The sequence below is a fragment of the Talpa occidentalis genome, unplaced genomic scaffold, assembly GCF_014898055.3.
Source record: "Talpa occidentalis isolate TD23 unplaced genomic scaffold, MPIMG_talOcc4v2.1, whole genome shotgun sequence".
Taxonomy (NCBI): domain Eukaryota; kingdom Metazoa; phylum Chordata; class Mammalia; order Eulipotyphla; family Talpidae; genus Talpa; species Talpa occidentalis.
The window spans coordinates 117,476,856-117,491,548 of NW_026555331.1; the positions used below are offsets into that span (position 1 = coordinate 117,476,856).

At 34.2% G+C, this 14,693-nt stretch overlaps 2 protein-coding genes across 2 annotated transcripts in view; one reads left to right on the forward strand and one right to left on the reverse strand.

The window, feature by feature from the left end:
* Window positions 1–14,693, reverse strand: part of CD36 (CD36 molecule) — a 232,862-nt gene that overhangs the window by 145,687 nt on the left and 72,482 nt on the right. The window lies entirely within an intron of this gene.
* Window positions 1–14,693, forward strand: part of GNAT3 (G protein subunit alpha transducin 3) — a 39,727-nt gene that overhangs the window by 17,878 nt on the left and 7,156 nt on the right. The window contains exons 4-5 of the mRNA XM_037518497.2: window positions 4,208–4,365; window positions 8,630–8,758. Of these exons, the coding sequence (XP_037374394.1) occupies window positions 4,208–4,365; window positions 8,630–8,758 (287 nt within the window). The remainder of the gene's footprint in view (window positions 1–4,207; window positions 4,366–8,629; window positions 8,759–14,693) is intronic.

Here is a 14,693-nt window from a genome sequence, read left to right on the forward strand (position 1 = left end):
AGCTCATATTTTGTTTTTTAACTGATATAAACTATAGCAGTTTCAATTGCATTCTTTTATATTTGATTTTAAGATTAATGCACACTTTACCTGGTTTAAACTGTTTATTGAATAGATTAATTGCTGAGTACTTCTATGTGTAACTTTCAGAGTTTTGGTGTCCTATAGCCCCATATTTATTTATAAAATTTATATATTTTTACATCTTCACACTGATTTCCATTCAAAGAGAGAAAGTCTGACAGAGCTGAACTGTTTACTGTAAATTTACTGTAAATTTGGACAAAACAGTTAAATTCTCTGTTTCCATTTCATTATCCACAATGCTTTCCTCATTGAATTACAAACAACTATTAGAGGGCCTCCCCGGTGGCGCAGCGGTTGAGCGCTGGGTTGCGAAACTGCCCGCGGCCTCTGCGGCGCCGGTTCGATCCCCGGCTGCTCCCCGGCCATCCGGAGGAGGGTCCCACATGGTGCGCAGACCTCTCCTGCCGCCCGCTGCTCCCCTCAGCAGTGTACTTCGGTCCTTCTGCCTGCTCTGCTCCCCGCTCTGGCTCTGGTGAATTCTCTCACCCTCCCGCGCTTCTGACTGTACCCAGTGCATGTACAAACAAACAAATAAATAAATAAAAATACATGCCTCTTTAAAAAAAAAAAAAAAAAAAAAAAAAAAAACAACTATTAGAGAAGGAAGCAGAAACACTAGAAGCCACACAATGAAATCCTGTCACTTGTAACAATGGATGGAATCAGTTGGGATTATGCTAAATTTAAATAATCAAGAGAAAGACAAATACAGGATGATTTCCCTCAAACATGGAGTACAAAGAAACAAAGGAACTGACAAAACTAGAACAAAACGATTTCTAGAAATATGACTGCAGTATTGAGAATCCCAGAGAGGAAGGGAGAGGGTGGGAACAGAGTGGGGAGGGGGCCCAATGGTATAGGATAAAGGGATATGGGTGCTCTGGGGTGGATGGAGTATGGTGATACACATCTGAGGATGTATGAACACACCCCTCTGAATCATATACAACAATATAAATCAATGCTACCTCAAAAACAAATAGAATAGAGGGGGGAAATAAGAATTTCCTCAAATATGAAGTATCACAGAAGGTGTTACAACATTAGGGTATTTTTCTTTTCAATAATCACTTTGAACATAAGCTCATTAAAATTTACATATTGAAATCTACACATTCAACAGCATTTGAAAAATATTTTTCATTAAACTCTTATCAGACATTTGCAGGACACTGGATTTGTGCTGAGAAATCAGCAGTAAATGAAATGAAAAGAGTATTTGCCATCAAGACAAGGAAAAACTGATGTTGAGCAAGTAATCACAATGCATCAACTATTTCAAATGGCAGCATAGCTGGATGTAGAATGTCCCAAATATGTAGAAAGAATCACTAAGAAAAGGAATTCTCTCACCTAGTTGAGAACAAATTAGTTTTGTTTTGGAAATTTTGAGTTTGTAAATTCTGTGCATTTGAAAATGTGCATTCGCAGTTCAAAGAGATGTAAATCTTGATGCTATTAGACACCTTTAAACTATGGCATCTAATATATGCTAAGGAAATGCATAGGATGGGAAAAGTTTGCTAAGTGCTGAGACTGACCTGAGAAGGGCACTAGGAGAACAGATCCTTAAACACTAGAGTTGGAAAAACATCAACATTTTCTGGCCATTTGAGAGAAATAGGAAACTCTGTGGAGAACAGCATAGAATTTTAGGAACTAAACCTGGAGTATGTGGACTCACAGAATTTAAGGGAAGCATTTCAAAGGAAGGTTATTCAAATTGAAAGGTCCTGTGAAAGACCTTTATGTATGTATGTATGTATGTATGTATTTTAAATTATTTCTTAATAAGATAATGTTGGTTTACAAAATTGTATATGTCTTAGGGGTCTAAGTATACAACTTTTCAGATGTATGCTACCAAATCACACACACCAAACCAAAGTGCACATAATCCTCTACAATAGGATTAAGTCTCTTACACTTTGCTCCCCATCCTCCTTTCTCCCTCTATAGTTAGATTTCTAGAGTTTGTGTTGGTTAGTTTTGTCTGTTTCATCGCTTTATTTTATATTTGCATATGAATAGGAACACCAGCATCTGTATTCCTCCTTCTAACACATTCCATTAGTATAATCCCCTGCACTTCCATCCATGTTGTCACAAATAACAAGATTTCATCTTTTTTTATACTTGAGTAGTATTCCATTATGTGTATTTACCACATTAAAAAAAATTTTAAGTAATGAATTGAATTTAATAATGCAGAGAGATCAGTGAGAAGATAATGAGAGGCAGTTCAAGAGTTGTGAAGGGAGAATCGTGTGAAGTCCCCCAAAAGGGACACATAATAGAGATATTTAATAAATTTGCTATTATCCCCTCTGAATATTAGTATGTTCAGTTTTAGAACCTATAAAACATTCAGTTGGCTGACATAAAAGTATGTTGAAAGTTACAATACTTTAAACACGATTTGAGTATCTTACCATGTTTGACACAGACTCTTATAAATTGAACCGAGCTGTAAATCAAACAAACATTGATTCCTCGAGATATTCTATAACAAAAGTTATATGATGCGATACGGTTAATGTGTTTGTTTACAAACTTTTCATGGAAATTACAATAATAGTACTCAAAAGCCCTGAAAATCTTCTATCAACCAACCATGGCGTTTTAACCAAGAATTCCTAGGTTATGTTATCATTTGATGTTTTTTCCACAATCACGGGGGATATTTGTAATTCACAAAGAGCTCATGACTTTCTAGGACCATCTGATGTCCCCTGTTGATGAGGATGGTCTGAGCAACTTTTTTTTTTTAAGATTTTTTTTTTAAAGATTTATTTATACAAGCACTGGGGTACAGGTCAGAGGTGAGAGAGGGTGAGAGAATTCACCAGAGACAGAGCGGGGAGCAGAGCAGGCAGAAGGACCGAAGTATACTGCTGAGGGGAGCAGTAGGCGAGACAGGAAGGGTCTGCCCCGCCATGTGGGAATCTCCCTGGCTGGCTGGGAATCGAACCAGTGCTGCAGGGGCTGCCAACAACTTCACAGTGCTGCGCTCAACCTGCTGCGCCACCGGGGAGGCCCGGTCTGAGCAATTTCTACAAAAGTTCTGTTTTCTATGCAGCATTGTCCCAGAATTGTACCACCTTGAGAGAATGAACCATACCAGAACCACCATAATTTCTAAGCTTTCCCAAATAAAATTTCTTCAGGATGCCTTGCAAGCCTTCCTGGAGCTACATGAAAAATTGGTGAAATTAATGGAGAATCCTTAAAGTTTTCCTAAAACATAACATCTAGGATAATTAGCATATTTATTTTATTTCCTTATACAATATTTCAGGAACATGTTCTATATAATAGATCCTACACTCAGTCATAAGAATTGTAAGCAAAAAAAAAAAATAATAAGTCTCTGCCTTTATGTGCTTTTAGCCTAATACAACATAGATGAAATAAAGAAATATACACTAAATTTTTTCCACATAAATTAAGGATAATAACATTCCCAGTCCCAAAATATAATCTATTAAATAATGCCCAATACAAATGCTCTACTTTCAGATAGTAGGGAGAACTATATAAATAGTAGTAAGTACTCTGAAGAAAAAAAAGAGGGTAGGAGGGTAGAGAGTCATGGAAGGATGTCTGTTCCCTCTTTTATTCTTTAAATCAATATTTTTGAAATAGAATTTTAGAGTATTGAGTCTTATTCTCCATTTTCATTCTAATTCTTACACTTCAATTCTTACATGATATTTTTATTTCCTAAAAAATATATAGCCATGATCAAAGGAAGGCAAACTGACAGATTAGATTAGATTTATTCTCCTTAACCCAGGCATTTTAACTGTCTGAAAGGTCAATGAGCGTACATCAAAGTATTATTTGTTTTGACAGCATATTCAGAAGTTATGATATATACCAAAAAAACCCCTAATTTATCCTTATAGATAGCAATTTTTGCATGACAACTCTTCTAGACATCAGTTATTATAAGAAAACTTAGCACTATTTATTTTAAGATCTATTGAATAAATGTTCATCAGAATTATAACCTAAAGAATAAGATAAAAATCACCAAATGGAAATGCTCTATTTAAAAAAATGTAATTTCAAATATCAATATATTTTTATCCTTCTCACCAAAACATTGCTCTAGGAAGACCAAAGAGAACTCTGTGCAATGGCAAATATGCTGGGAGATGGTGGCATGACGCCAGAGTTAGCTGAAGTGATAAAACGACTATGGGGAGATCCAGGAGTTCAGGCCTGTTTTGAACGAGCATCTGAATATCAGCTCAACGACTCAGCAGCTTAGTAAGTAGTTTGACAGGATATACTCCCTGTCAATCCATTTAAAATTAAGAATTATAATTCTAGATTCTCTGTATTTATCATCATAAATAACCTTACTGAAATAAAATTTGAAGGGAAATAAGAAAAGATCAAGACATAAATGATACCTGAAAAATTAAAACCAGGCAAGCATTTTTTTTAAAGATTTATTTATTCATGCATACCAGAACCAGGGTACAGGCCAGATGTGTGGGAGGGTGAGAGGATTCACCAGAGACAGAGTGGGGAACAGAACAGGCAGACTGACGGAAACACACTGCTGATGGGAGCAGCGGGATAGACAGAAGTCTGCCGCACCATATGTGTATCTCACCGGCCAGTGCGGGATCGAACTCGCACTGTAGAGGCTGCGGACATCTTCACAGCACTGCGCTCAATGCCTGTGCCACCAGGGAGGCCCCAGGCAAGCATTTTAAGCTATTCATTTTGTAGCTATCTGTCTAAGATGATCCAAATGTCACAAATATTTTCTTCCAATTAGTAGTAATCATTGTATACCTTATTTAACATGCACGCCAGTGACACACACACTGAGGATTTGGCTATACATTTCATTTCAATTCACATTACTGATGACGTGTTCCAAAAACACTGTATTGATGACATGTGCTTTGGCTCCACTGGTCTGATAAACATGATACAGAGTTCTAGAAGAAACAAATGTATTTCCAAAACATCTATATATTGTGGGATTCTTTTGGAGGCTCAAAAAGATTAATAATTTTTATAGCTAATATCATCCTGTTAGCAATTATCAGTCACAAGGAAATTAGGAGGTTAGACACTATAATTTCACTACCAAAATTATTTTAAATTTTCATTTTAGTAAGTGATTCTTAACATATCCCATGGTTACATGCTTGCAAGCTTGTGTATACATACGTAAATATAACTTAATTATTATATATGTCTTTCCATTCGTAAAAATGTGTGAAAAGTAACAAACAATCCTTTTAATGGACTAACAACAACATGTTAACAATACTTTGAAAAGATAAGTTAAAAGTGAAGCAAATAAAAGATTAAGGCGAGAGCAATGAAATGTGTACTTCAGATTTGTAAGTATTACGAAGAGAAAGCAAGTCACATCAATTCTAGGACAAGATAACAACAATCAGCTTTATGAAATTACTCGGCTGTGTTCACCTTAAATTCCAAAATCCATGGACACACAGCCCTTGGAGGAAAGTTGTGTTCTAGTATCTCTAATGAAGCAGAGAATTGTTAGCGCCTCATGATTGTGTAAGCTTGGTAGCTTTTTATGTGTCCTATGGCCTAGCCAAATTTTTACACTAAAAATGTTCTTTGTAGCATAGCATTGTTTTTCTATATGAATCACGGATAAAGGCAGTCACAATTAATAAGAAATCAAACATGGAATATTCCCATAACAACCGGCAAATTCTGGGGAAGGAGGGAAAAAAGCTGCAAAGGAACTATAGTATATTGTTTTGGACACATAGTATTAATTAAATGTGATTTTTCCTTAAAATATGAGAAATGTTTCTGCAATCCTAACACTACATATACCAAATTCTTCAAGTGAAAAAAATACATATTCACAAGTTATATAGTCAAAAGTGGCAAGAGATATTACATTTTACTTTCCATACTTTGTAATCTTAAGCTTTAGTTTTTTCTTTTTTCTTTATTTTAAAACATAAAATGTATTTTATGTTGGGAATACCTATCATAGTACAGATTCATAGTGAAAGCATTTTTTGTTTTTTTTTTTTCAGGTTAAACACAACTATACCGTATGTCTTTGCACTCATTTTGTGAATATTGCCCAAGTTGTAGTGGTTTTTAACTTCCCAGGTTGGTTTGCAGGGCAGAAGAATAACAATAGGAACTGACTTCCCCTCATACTGAGAATTCATTGTTAACTTTTCTCTGCCCTTAAGGGTGATTGAAATAAAGATTAAGCACTTACTAAGAAAAATAATTGAACAGCCATTGTCTTTTCCCAAAACTTAATAGATATTTCAATACTGGATAACATCCACATTTTAAAACTAAATGTAATATGATACTGGTACCACAAGCACATCTATTTTACACACATTATATAGGGCAGTGGTTGCGTCCTTACTTCCTATTTTTTAATGAAAGCGAAATAATTTGCTCTTTTCGCAAACCTAGAACTCTTTAAAGTAGAAGCTAACAAAGTCCTTAACAGAGGAGAAAAGTGAATGGTTTGTTGGCAACATAACACACTCCCCACTACCAACCATCAGTACTAGCAAACTGAAAGAAAAAGTGCATGACAGTGACAAACTGGGAAAAGATTTTAATTAATATTTTATGGCTTACTTATTGAGGTCATCCAGTGTGCTATTTATGTCCCATGTACTGTAAGATTTAACATAGACTGCATCAGAAAAAAAAATACAAATTTTTACATGATTAGAAAAAGAAACATCATTTTTAAGTGACTGGGCTATACGTAGTTAGATTCTCTGCTTTGGTTTAAGTTTTTAGATCAGAAGCTTGCTCATCCAAATCCTACATTTGTTTATTAAAACAAGCATTTTAAATGCAAATGTGTCACTCTGCAAATACTTATGCTTTGCATGAAATTATTTATTCATGCAAATTAAAATACACTATAATGTGTCTTTACCCAAACATTTGTTTAGCTATCACTAAAATAAAGTTAATCTGTGTTGGCAGGCAGTTTTTTACTCTTGCTTGACCCAACTGACAAATAGTTTACTTGCCAACCACATAAGTAGACTTAAGTCAATCAGGAATTCACATCAAAAACTTCCTTCACACAAGAGAAAAAAGATAAGTAAACCAGAAAAATTTTCTAATACTTTCTTTCAATATGTGTATATATTTGTCTTTTTTTGGAAAATATGATACCTTGTCAGAATAAAACATGGCAATGAATTTTTACATTATACATATGTGTGTTTCTGAAATGTGACTGTCAATTTGACCTGGGCCTAAATCCCTTTGGGACACTTGCCTTTTCTTTGCTCTTTTTATCTCAAGAGCAAGTGAAATCATGTAAGAATATATTTCTATATTGCTATTGAAATCATTTTATAAAACTGATAAAATAGTTTTGCTTTTTTTAAAGTTACTGTGGTAGATGCCAAAATGCTAGTTCTTCAACTTAGTCTTAGAAAATTTTACGTTAAATAATAATATTCATTTGGATTCTACATCTCAAATTTTGCATGACTAGATTTATGCCATCGTGGTCATTCTACTTAAGCTACACATGTAAACTTAGTTCACTGTAATGGTCAAATTAATCACCAACAATCTAGCAGGCTCTTACTATCTCTATTTAACATTTTCCGAGAAAGAGCTATGCTGTTAAAAGCTACTAAAGCCTTAGTACTGAAAGTCTAGAACAGAGGTTTTCAACTGATTGACTATTTTTAAAGCAATAATGTACTTTACTTTTTTTTAATCTAAAGACATCTGGTTTCAAGAATGAGGCAAAAAGCATATTCTTTCCTCTAACCAAAGAGACTCTATAAAGCACACAGTTGAATCAGACTTATTCCAAGTAAGGGTAGTTTTAAAATATGGACACCCAGATGCACTGACAGAAGAGACAAAGGTGTAGGAATGGGTGTCATGAGTAAGTCAGGTCTTCTATCCCCAGGAGTGCTGGCTCAGAGGTGGGTCAGCAATTTCATTAGTTACAGCATTGAACCAACAAGAAAGTCAGAAATTTCTTTTTTCAATCTTACTGGAGATAAAATTGCACTTAATGAAATGACTCAAAGTCCTAAGCTACACAACCCATGGGAAACAATAGAACAACCTTCAAATTGTGATAGTAAAACTAATCACTATTAAAATTCAAAGTGCCTACACTCAAAGGATGGTATTTTGAGACTAGTCTAGTGACCACCATTCCACCATAGCACAATTGAAGGGAGGAGTGGCAGGGGAAGGGTGGTACATCTGTAAAGAGAACTCTTCTAAATCTATCACATACACCTCACGTAACAGGAGCTAAGACAGCACTGATCCAGCCACCTTTGAAAGCAGCCCTATGGGTCAACTGTGTGCCACACCCAGGCTCTGCATCATCTCAGCCACCAAATGCCTATAATTCTGACACTCAAAAGAGTTTGAAAAACTGGAGTTAAAAAAGTCTTGAGTTAAAAAATTTAATCTACCCTAAATTAAACACACATTTGTATTAACTCCTGGCATTTTCAAATATAAATGCCACCTTGTTTGTTTTTCTAATTAGCTACCTTAATGATTTGGACAGAATAACAGCTCCTGGATATGTCCCAAATGAGCAAGATGTTCTTCATTCTCGAGTGAAAACAACTGGAATCATTGAAACTCAATTCTCCTTTAAAGATTTGCACTTCAGGTATGGACAAATGTCTTTTCTAACTTTCAAGAGAAAACATACATTAGGTTCAGTGTGACTTCATGCAGAAAAACTCAAATTCATGTCTAAGAGAAGTGAGTTCTCAGGCATGCTGGTTAGATCTCACACTCTCCATGACCACTGTTCTTCATGAGACCCCTGTGGCCCTTCACTCCAACCCTCATCCTGACTCTCACCTCTTCTCCAAGAAAATCCCTCTGTGTTGAGCAGATTGCAGCTAGATTTTATTTTGCTCATACCTGAAACTCCTATCCTACTTGAAAAAAAGGAAAAAATACTTAAGTACCATTTAAGCTACAGATGCCATGGATCCTATTCCCTCTGCCTTACTACTCAATTTGCTTGAAGTATTTATATTAATTTGTTTCCTTAATTTAAAAAATGCAAATTAAGAAGAAAATTATTTGAATGTGATGGTACTTACTGGAATAACAAGACCTAATTTATAAGCATGGTTTGGGTAGGAAAATAAATGCATTGTTTTCATTCGTGTTGCATTATCAAGACTTTCTTAGAAATTCTATTGCAAAATTACTTATTTGCTATATCAAGAAATGGATATACTAGCATGTTAGAAAATGTACCTTCACACTGAAGTGCCTCTCCCTATAGATTAAGGATGAGACAGAATATTAAACATTAAAATTAGGATCAAGACATACCATTAATAAAATACCAATTTAGTAATAAAAATATAAATAAAATTAAAGCATTCATGTATGCAATAATGAAAATTTTTGAAAAGAAAATCCTTAGAAAAGGTGACATAATTACATCCATTTGTGAGGGAAAATTTTAATTATATCCCTTTGTGGATAAAATTTTAAAATATTTAAGTTCTAAAATTAGTGATACATGTATATAATAAGAATAGTTAAGACATAGATAGTCAAGATAATATTTTCAAGTTATTATGGAAGAAATGCTTCAACATTTGGACTGGAATTTCAGACCCACAAGTAGTTAACTTTCTGAAAGATGAATTCAAAATCAAACCAGGATAAGGATACTCCAGAGACAGGGATCAATAGCCCCTCTTGGCAAATGTGAGGCAAGTTTGCCTTCATAACTGGTACAGTTCCTCTGTGGCAACTACTTTCTCCAGACTCCTGAACTTTGATGGAGTTTCTAGGGTTTTCCTTTGGAAACCTAGTCCATCTGCTTCTCCTCTCTGGCCTCCTCAGCCAGTCAAAGCATTTTTAGCACATTCTGTTTTATTTAACCTTCTTTTAGCTCTTCAAATTTCTCACTGCAACACAGACTAGAAGCTGAGGATAGGCCTTGAGGCTAGTACTACCAAACTTTCACTCCCAGGTTCTCCATTAATTAGCAGCATATTGCAAGTAAAAGAATCACCTTTTCTTCACTTGCCTAGTAAGTGTCTTGCAAAGATCAAGTCCTACAGTGTTATAACTCAGTATTAGCTTCTTCTGAGTAAGCAAATGGAATTTTCTACATCAGAGATTGTTGAGATCACAGGCCAGTTTTTTAAAAAGTATGAACCTCTGAATTATATACAGTATTGTAAAGTAATATTACCTCAATGAAAATGTACAAGAAAGTTAATGTCACACATTGAATACCTAGAAGCTCACAACCTTAATCATTCTCCGTAACACCAACCCAAGTTAACATCTCAGAAATGGTCACTATCATAATTATCTGTTCTGTTCCTCAAACATTCCAAACCTTAAGGCCTCTCCCCCACTGTTCTGTATGCCTAAAATTCTTTGACCCTGGATTTTTTTTAATATTTATTTATTTATGCATACAAGAACTGGGGTATAGACCAGAGATGTGGGGGGTGAGAGGATTCACCAGAGACAGCATGGGGAGCAGAAGAGGCGGATTGACTGAAATAAACTGCTGAGGGTAGCAGCGGTGACCCTGGATTTGTACAAGGATTCACTTCATATCATTAAGTTTCCAAATTAAATGTTATTTCCTTGGGATCCCATCTGTTAACCATCCCTACATAACCCTGTCACTACTACATTCTGATAAACAAATAACAAGCTGTCTAGAGCAGGAGGAGGAGAACAGGCTGATTTGTGACACTTAATGATTTCCTTGGTATAAATACCCTGACAATGGCCAATTTCAAACTACCCATATGATGTCACTAAATTCAGAACTGGGAAGAAATGCAAATACTAAACATGCCAACATGGGCTGGTGCTACTGTACCATTGAAATATCACACTATTTTTCTGTCTATTAAAAAATCTTACTAGTTTTCTATTAAAAATCTTACTCATCTAGACAGTTGCCTTGTTTCTTTAAAAATTTGCTATTTTTGATTCTGTTTCTGCCTCATATGCTCTGACCTCTAGAGACCAGGGGTTATCTGTTTACAGCTCTATTTTCTGTGATTACCACAATGGCTAACAACAGCAGGCATACAGTCAATCCTTGTTGGATGAACAAAGTGTACTATGCACTTTATGAACACTGTCTTTTCATGCTCATTGTAACATAAGGAATTGGGCATTGCTATCCTTTTGTAGGATAGAGTCAAGAAATGGAGACTAGAACAAGCTGAAATATTTCCCCAAGATCATACATAGAAGCAGTGGAAATGTTATCAGAATGCACATCTTTCTGTCTTGAAAGACCATACTCCTTACACTGCTTATCACCTAGGAACTATTAGGCTGATTGTGGTATAAACCATTCTTCATGAAAGTGCTTTTCCTCATGTTGTTGGTCATTCATAATTCTCTTCAGAAAGAAGAGGGGAAAAAATGACAGTCTATAGGACAAATATCTTTGTGTTAGCAGGACTCTGTGGTATTTCACAAATCAGTGCTAAACCCAGGGTAGAAGACAACTGCCAATTAACACACAAAGCCTCAGAAAATCATGCTCATTTCCTGAACTATTTTACTTAGCAACAAGTAATATAAATTTGAGCTTAATTTATTCTGCATAGAACATAACATTTGTGTTTAATTTTTTAAAACAAAACATTAAAGATATCTTTCCCTTATCAGATTAGATCCTCTAGAACCCTTTTGGTACATCATCACTTTCCTGTTCTTTTGATATTCTGTGGTTAATTTTGTGAAGGACTGTCTGAAATTATATAGTAGGTCAACTACTAATTCACTTTCATATATAAAGGAATGAGAAAGATTTGTTAATTATTACAGTATCAATGATAAAATGTAGACATCTGTAAATTGAGATGCAGGGCCCAGTTAGGACTTATTTTGGCATAACATTTTCCATACCATACACTTTTATTACCTTTTTCCATTCATTAAAACAAGTCTTATGCTCTTTTCTACCTTAATATAAGTTTTTGTTTTCCCTTTTGCTTAATAGTCTGTTATATGAGAACACACTCATTCAAATGTAGGGAATTTCTAAAAAAACAAGAATGTAACTAGTGAAACTAAGAATATTTAAATTGTACAACTACATATAAAAAAGACAAGCATACTTTTTTTTTTGAGGTAACATTAATTTACATCATTGTGCTTGAGAAGTATGGGATCTCCCCCTTCAGGTATTGTTTAGTGCTCCGCACCAACCACCAAAACACATGTAATCTTCAAACCATAGTCCATTTTGCTTTCTTCTCAATTTATTATTGCCCCTTCTCCCCCTTGGGTAGTCTCAGTTCTACAGTCAGCTTTCTGGGGGTTGTTGTTAGATTGATTTTATCTGACCTTTCATTTGTTTTCTCTTTATTCCACATATAAGTGACATTATCCAGTATTTGTCTTTCTCCTTGTGACTTATTTCACTAAGCATATCCCTTCCAACCCTGTTCATATTGCCACAATGTAATAGTTTATCTTTTTGATGGCTGAGTAGTATTCCATTGTGTATATGTACTACGTCTTCTTGATCCACAGCTCTGTACTTGAGGACTTACATTATTTAAATTATATGATTTTTTAATTTAGTTAAGGAACTGCTTAAAATATTTTAACATAATTTTTAAAGTTTAATCAGCAATTCAGACATATCACCAGGTGAATTCCTGTAGATAAGTCACTTTTTTGAAGTAATATATAGGATTATCTGAAACTCCACAGGCTTTTGTAGTATAAACTTTTGTAGTATTTTAAAACAGGAAACAAAAATAATGTAGCTTCCAATGTTATTTCACTAAGTGCCCAAGTATTAAAATATATTGCATTAGCATTGATTTGCATTCACATAGCATAAATCATTCTATAACTATTTAAAACTAAAAACTTAATTTACATATTGAATTATAGAAGTCTAGAATTTTAAACAGGAACAACAAAATGAAAAATTCTTTCTGCCAATATACTGTATCATCTTCATGCATCACCCAATTTATGGAAATTACCTTAGAGTTCTTACCAAACTAGAAGTCTTAACCACCAAACTGATGAAGTATATTATCTTTACAGATGTTAGATAGAAAATTTAATGCAAATGTGAGTTGTTTTCCTGCTATAAAGCATTCCTCAGGACAAAGAACACAGAAATAGATTTATAAGCACTTATCACACAATTACAGAGATGTCACTTTCTCCCTAATTGTTCCCTAAGCAAAAAACAAAATTGAAGTATATGGGAGCTAAGGAAAAGAGGTCAGCAACTATATTACAACATAAAACAAAAATACAAAACAAATGCGTAACAAAAAATATAACTTGTTTTCTACCAGTTTGAGCAAAACTATGATATGAAATAAATTGTCACTTTTCTGAATTCGAAAGTTGAACCATGTACATTGTGCTCATTTTAGTGGGGTAAGAGTCATCTTAGCTTTGAAGTGAGTCTGGTTAGCCACCAGACTTTTTCTTGATCAGATATTAAGCAGCAATAATTCATGTTTCAGTATGAAATTGTTTGAGCTTATTCATCATTAATGCTACTGAAATAAGCTATATAATTTGATACCTAATTATTCTAGTGATAGAATTATTTCAATGACTATGAATTAGAGAATGATTTAATGAGTATTTTAAGTTATAGATACACACACACAATAGATAGACACATACACAGTAGGCATACAAGTAATTTTTTTTAAACATTAATTCCTTAAGCAATTAAGAAATGTAGAATAACCTGCAAGCATCTACTCTGATATTTTTCCATATCTGGGGACAAGGGAAAGATCTCATTAGGCCATTTTGCTATGGTTGTGTAGTGATGGCACAGATTCATTTGTTGGCTCCATAATGTAGTTTTATGATCCAGTCAACTATCTTTAATAAACCCCACTCAATGGAATAGTTTAAATAATAAATTCCTTCTCAAATTAAATCTTATTTTCCTATAGTCCACCTACAAATGTCAGAAAATGTAATTTGTCCAATATACTCAAATGCTTATAGACTGAGCCAAGACAGCTAACAAATTAACCGTAATAAGATTACCCATTTGTATCAGTCCTAGGTTATGTAATGACTTCACAAATACCATAAAAGGCAGATTATTTCATAATTATTCTGATGTGAAATGTGAATAATCTTACACAAATATTAAGCCAAATATTTAAATAAACCCATAAAAATCAACAGATTTGCCAACTGTTTAAAATGGATTCCAAAATTGAACTATATAGTTATCTGTTTAATGTTTAATATAAAGTCATATAACTGATGATTAGCCATACATTAATGCCAAGGGCAGCTTAAAATAAATGATGTTCAGCTGTCATTTAAAAGCTTTGCCTATTAATTTTTATCTATATCATCCATTTTAGGCAATTAAAATCTTTTTGTAATATAAGAATCCTAATTTAAATATAAGACTTAATAAGAAAATGTGTATTATTAAAAAAATAGAGCAAAAAACACTATACCCAAGATGAGCACTGCCAATTCCATTCATTATCATTAATGCTCTGCTTACTGTGACTATTAAAGAGAATTAAGAATATTCAAGGGCCTCCCCTGGTGGTGCAGGCGGTTGAGAGCAG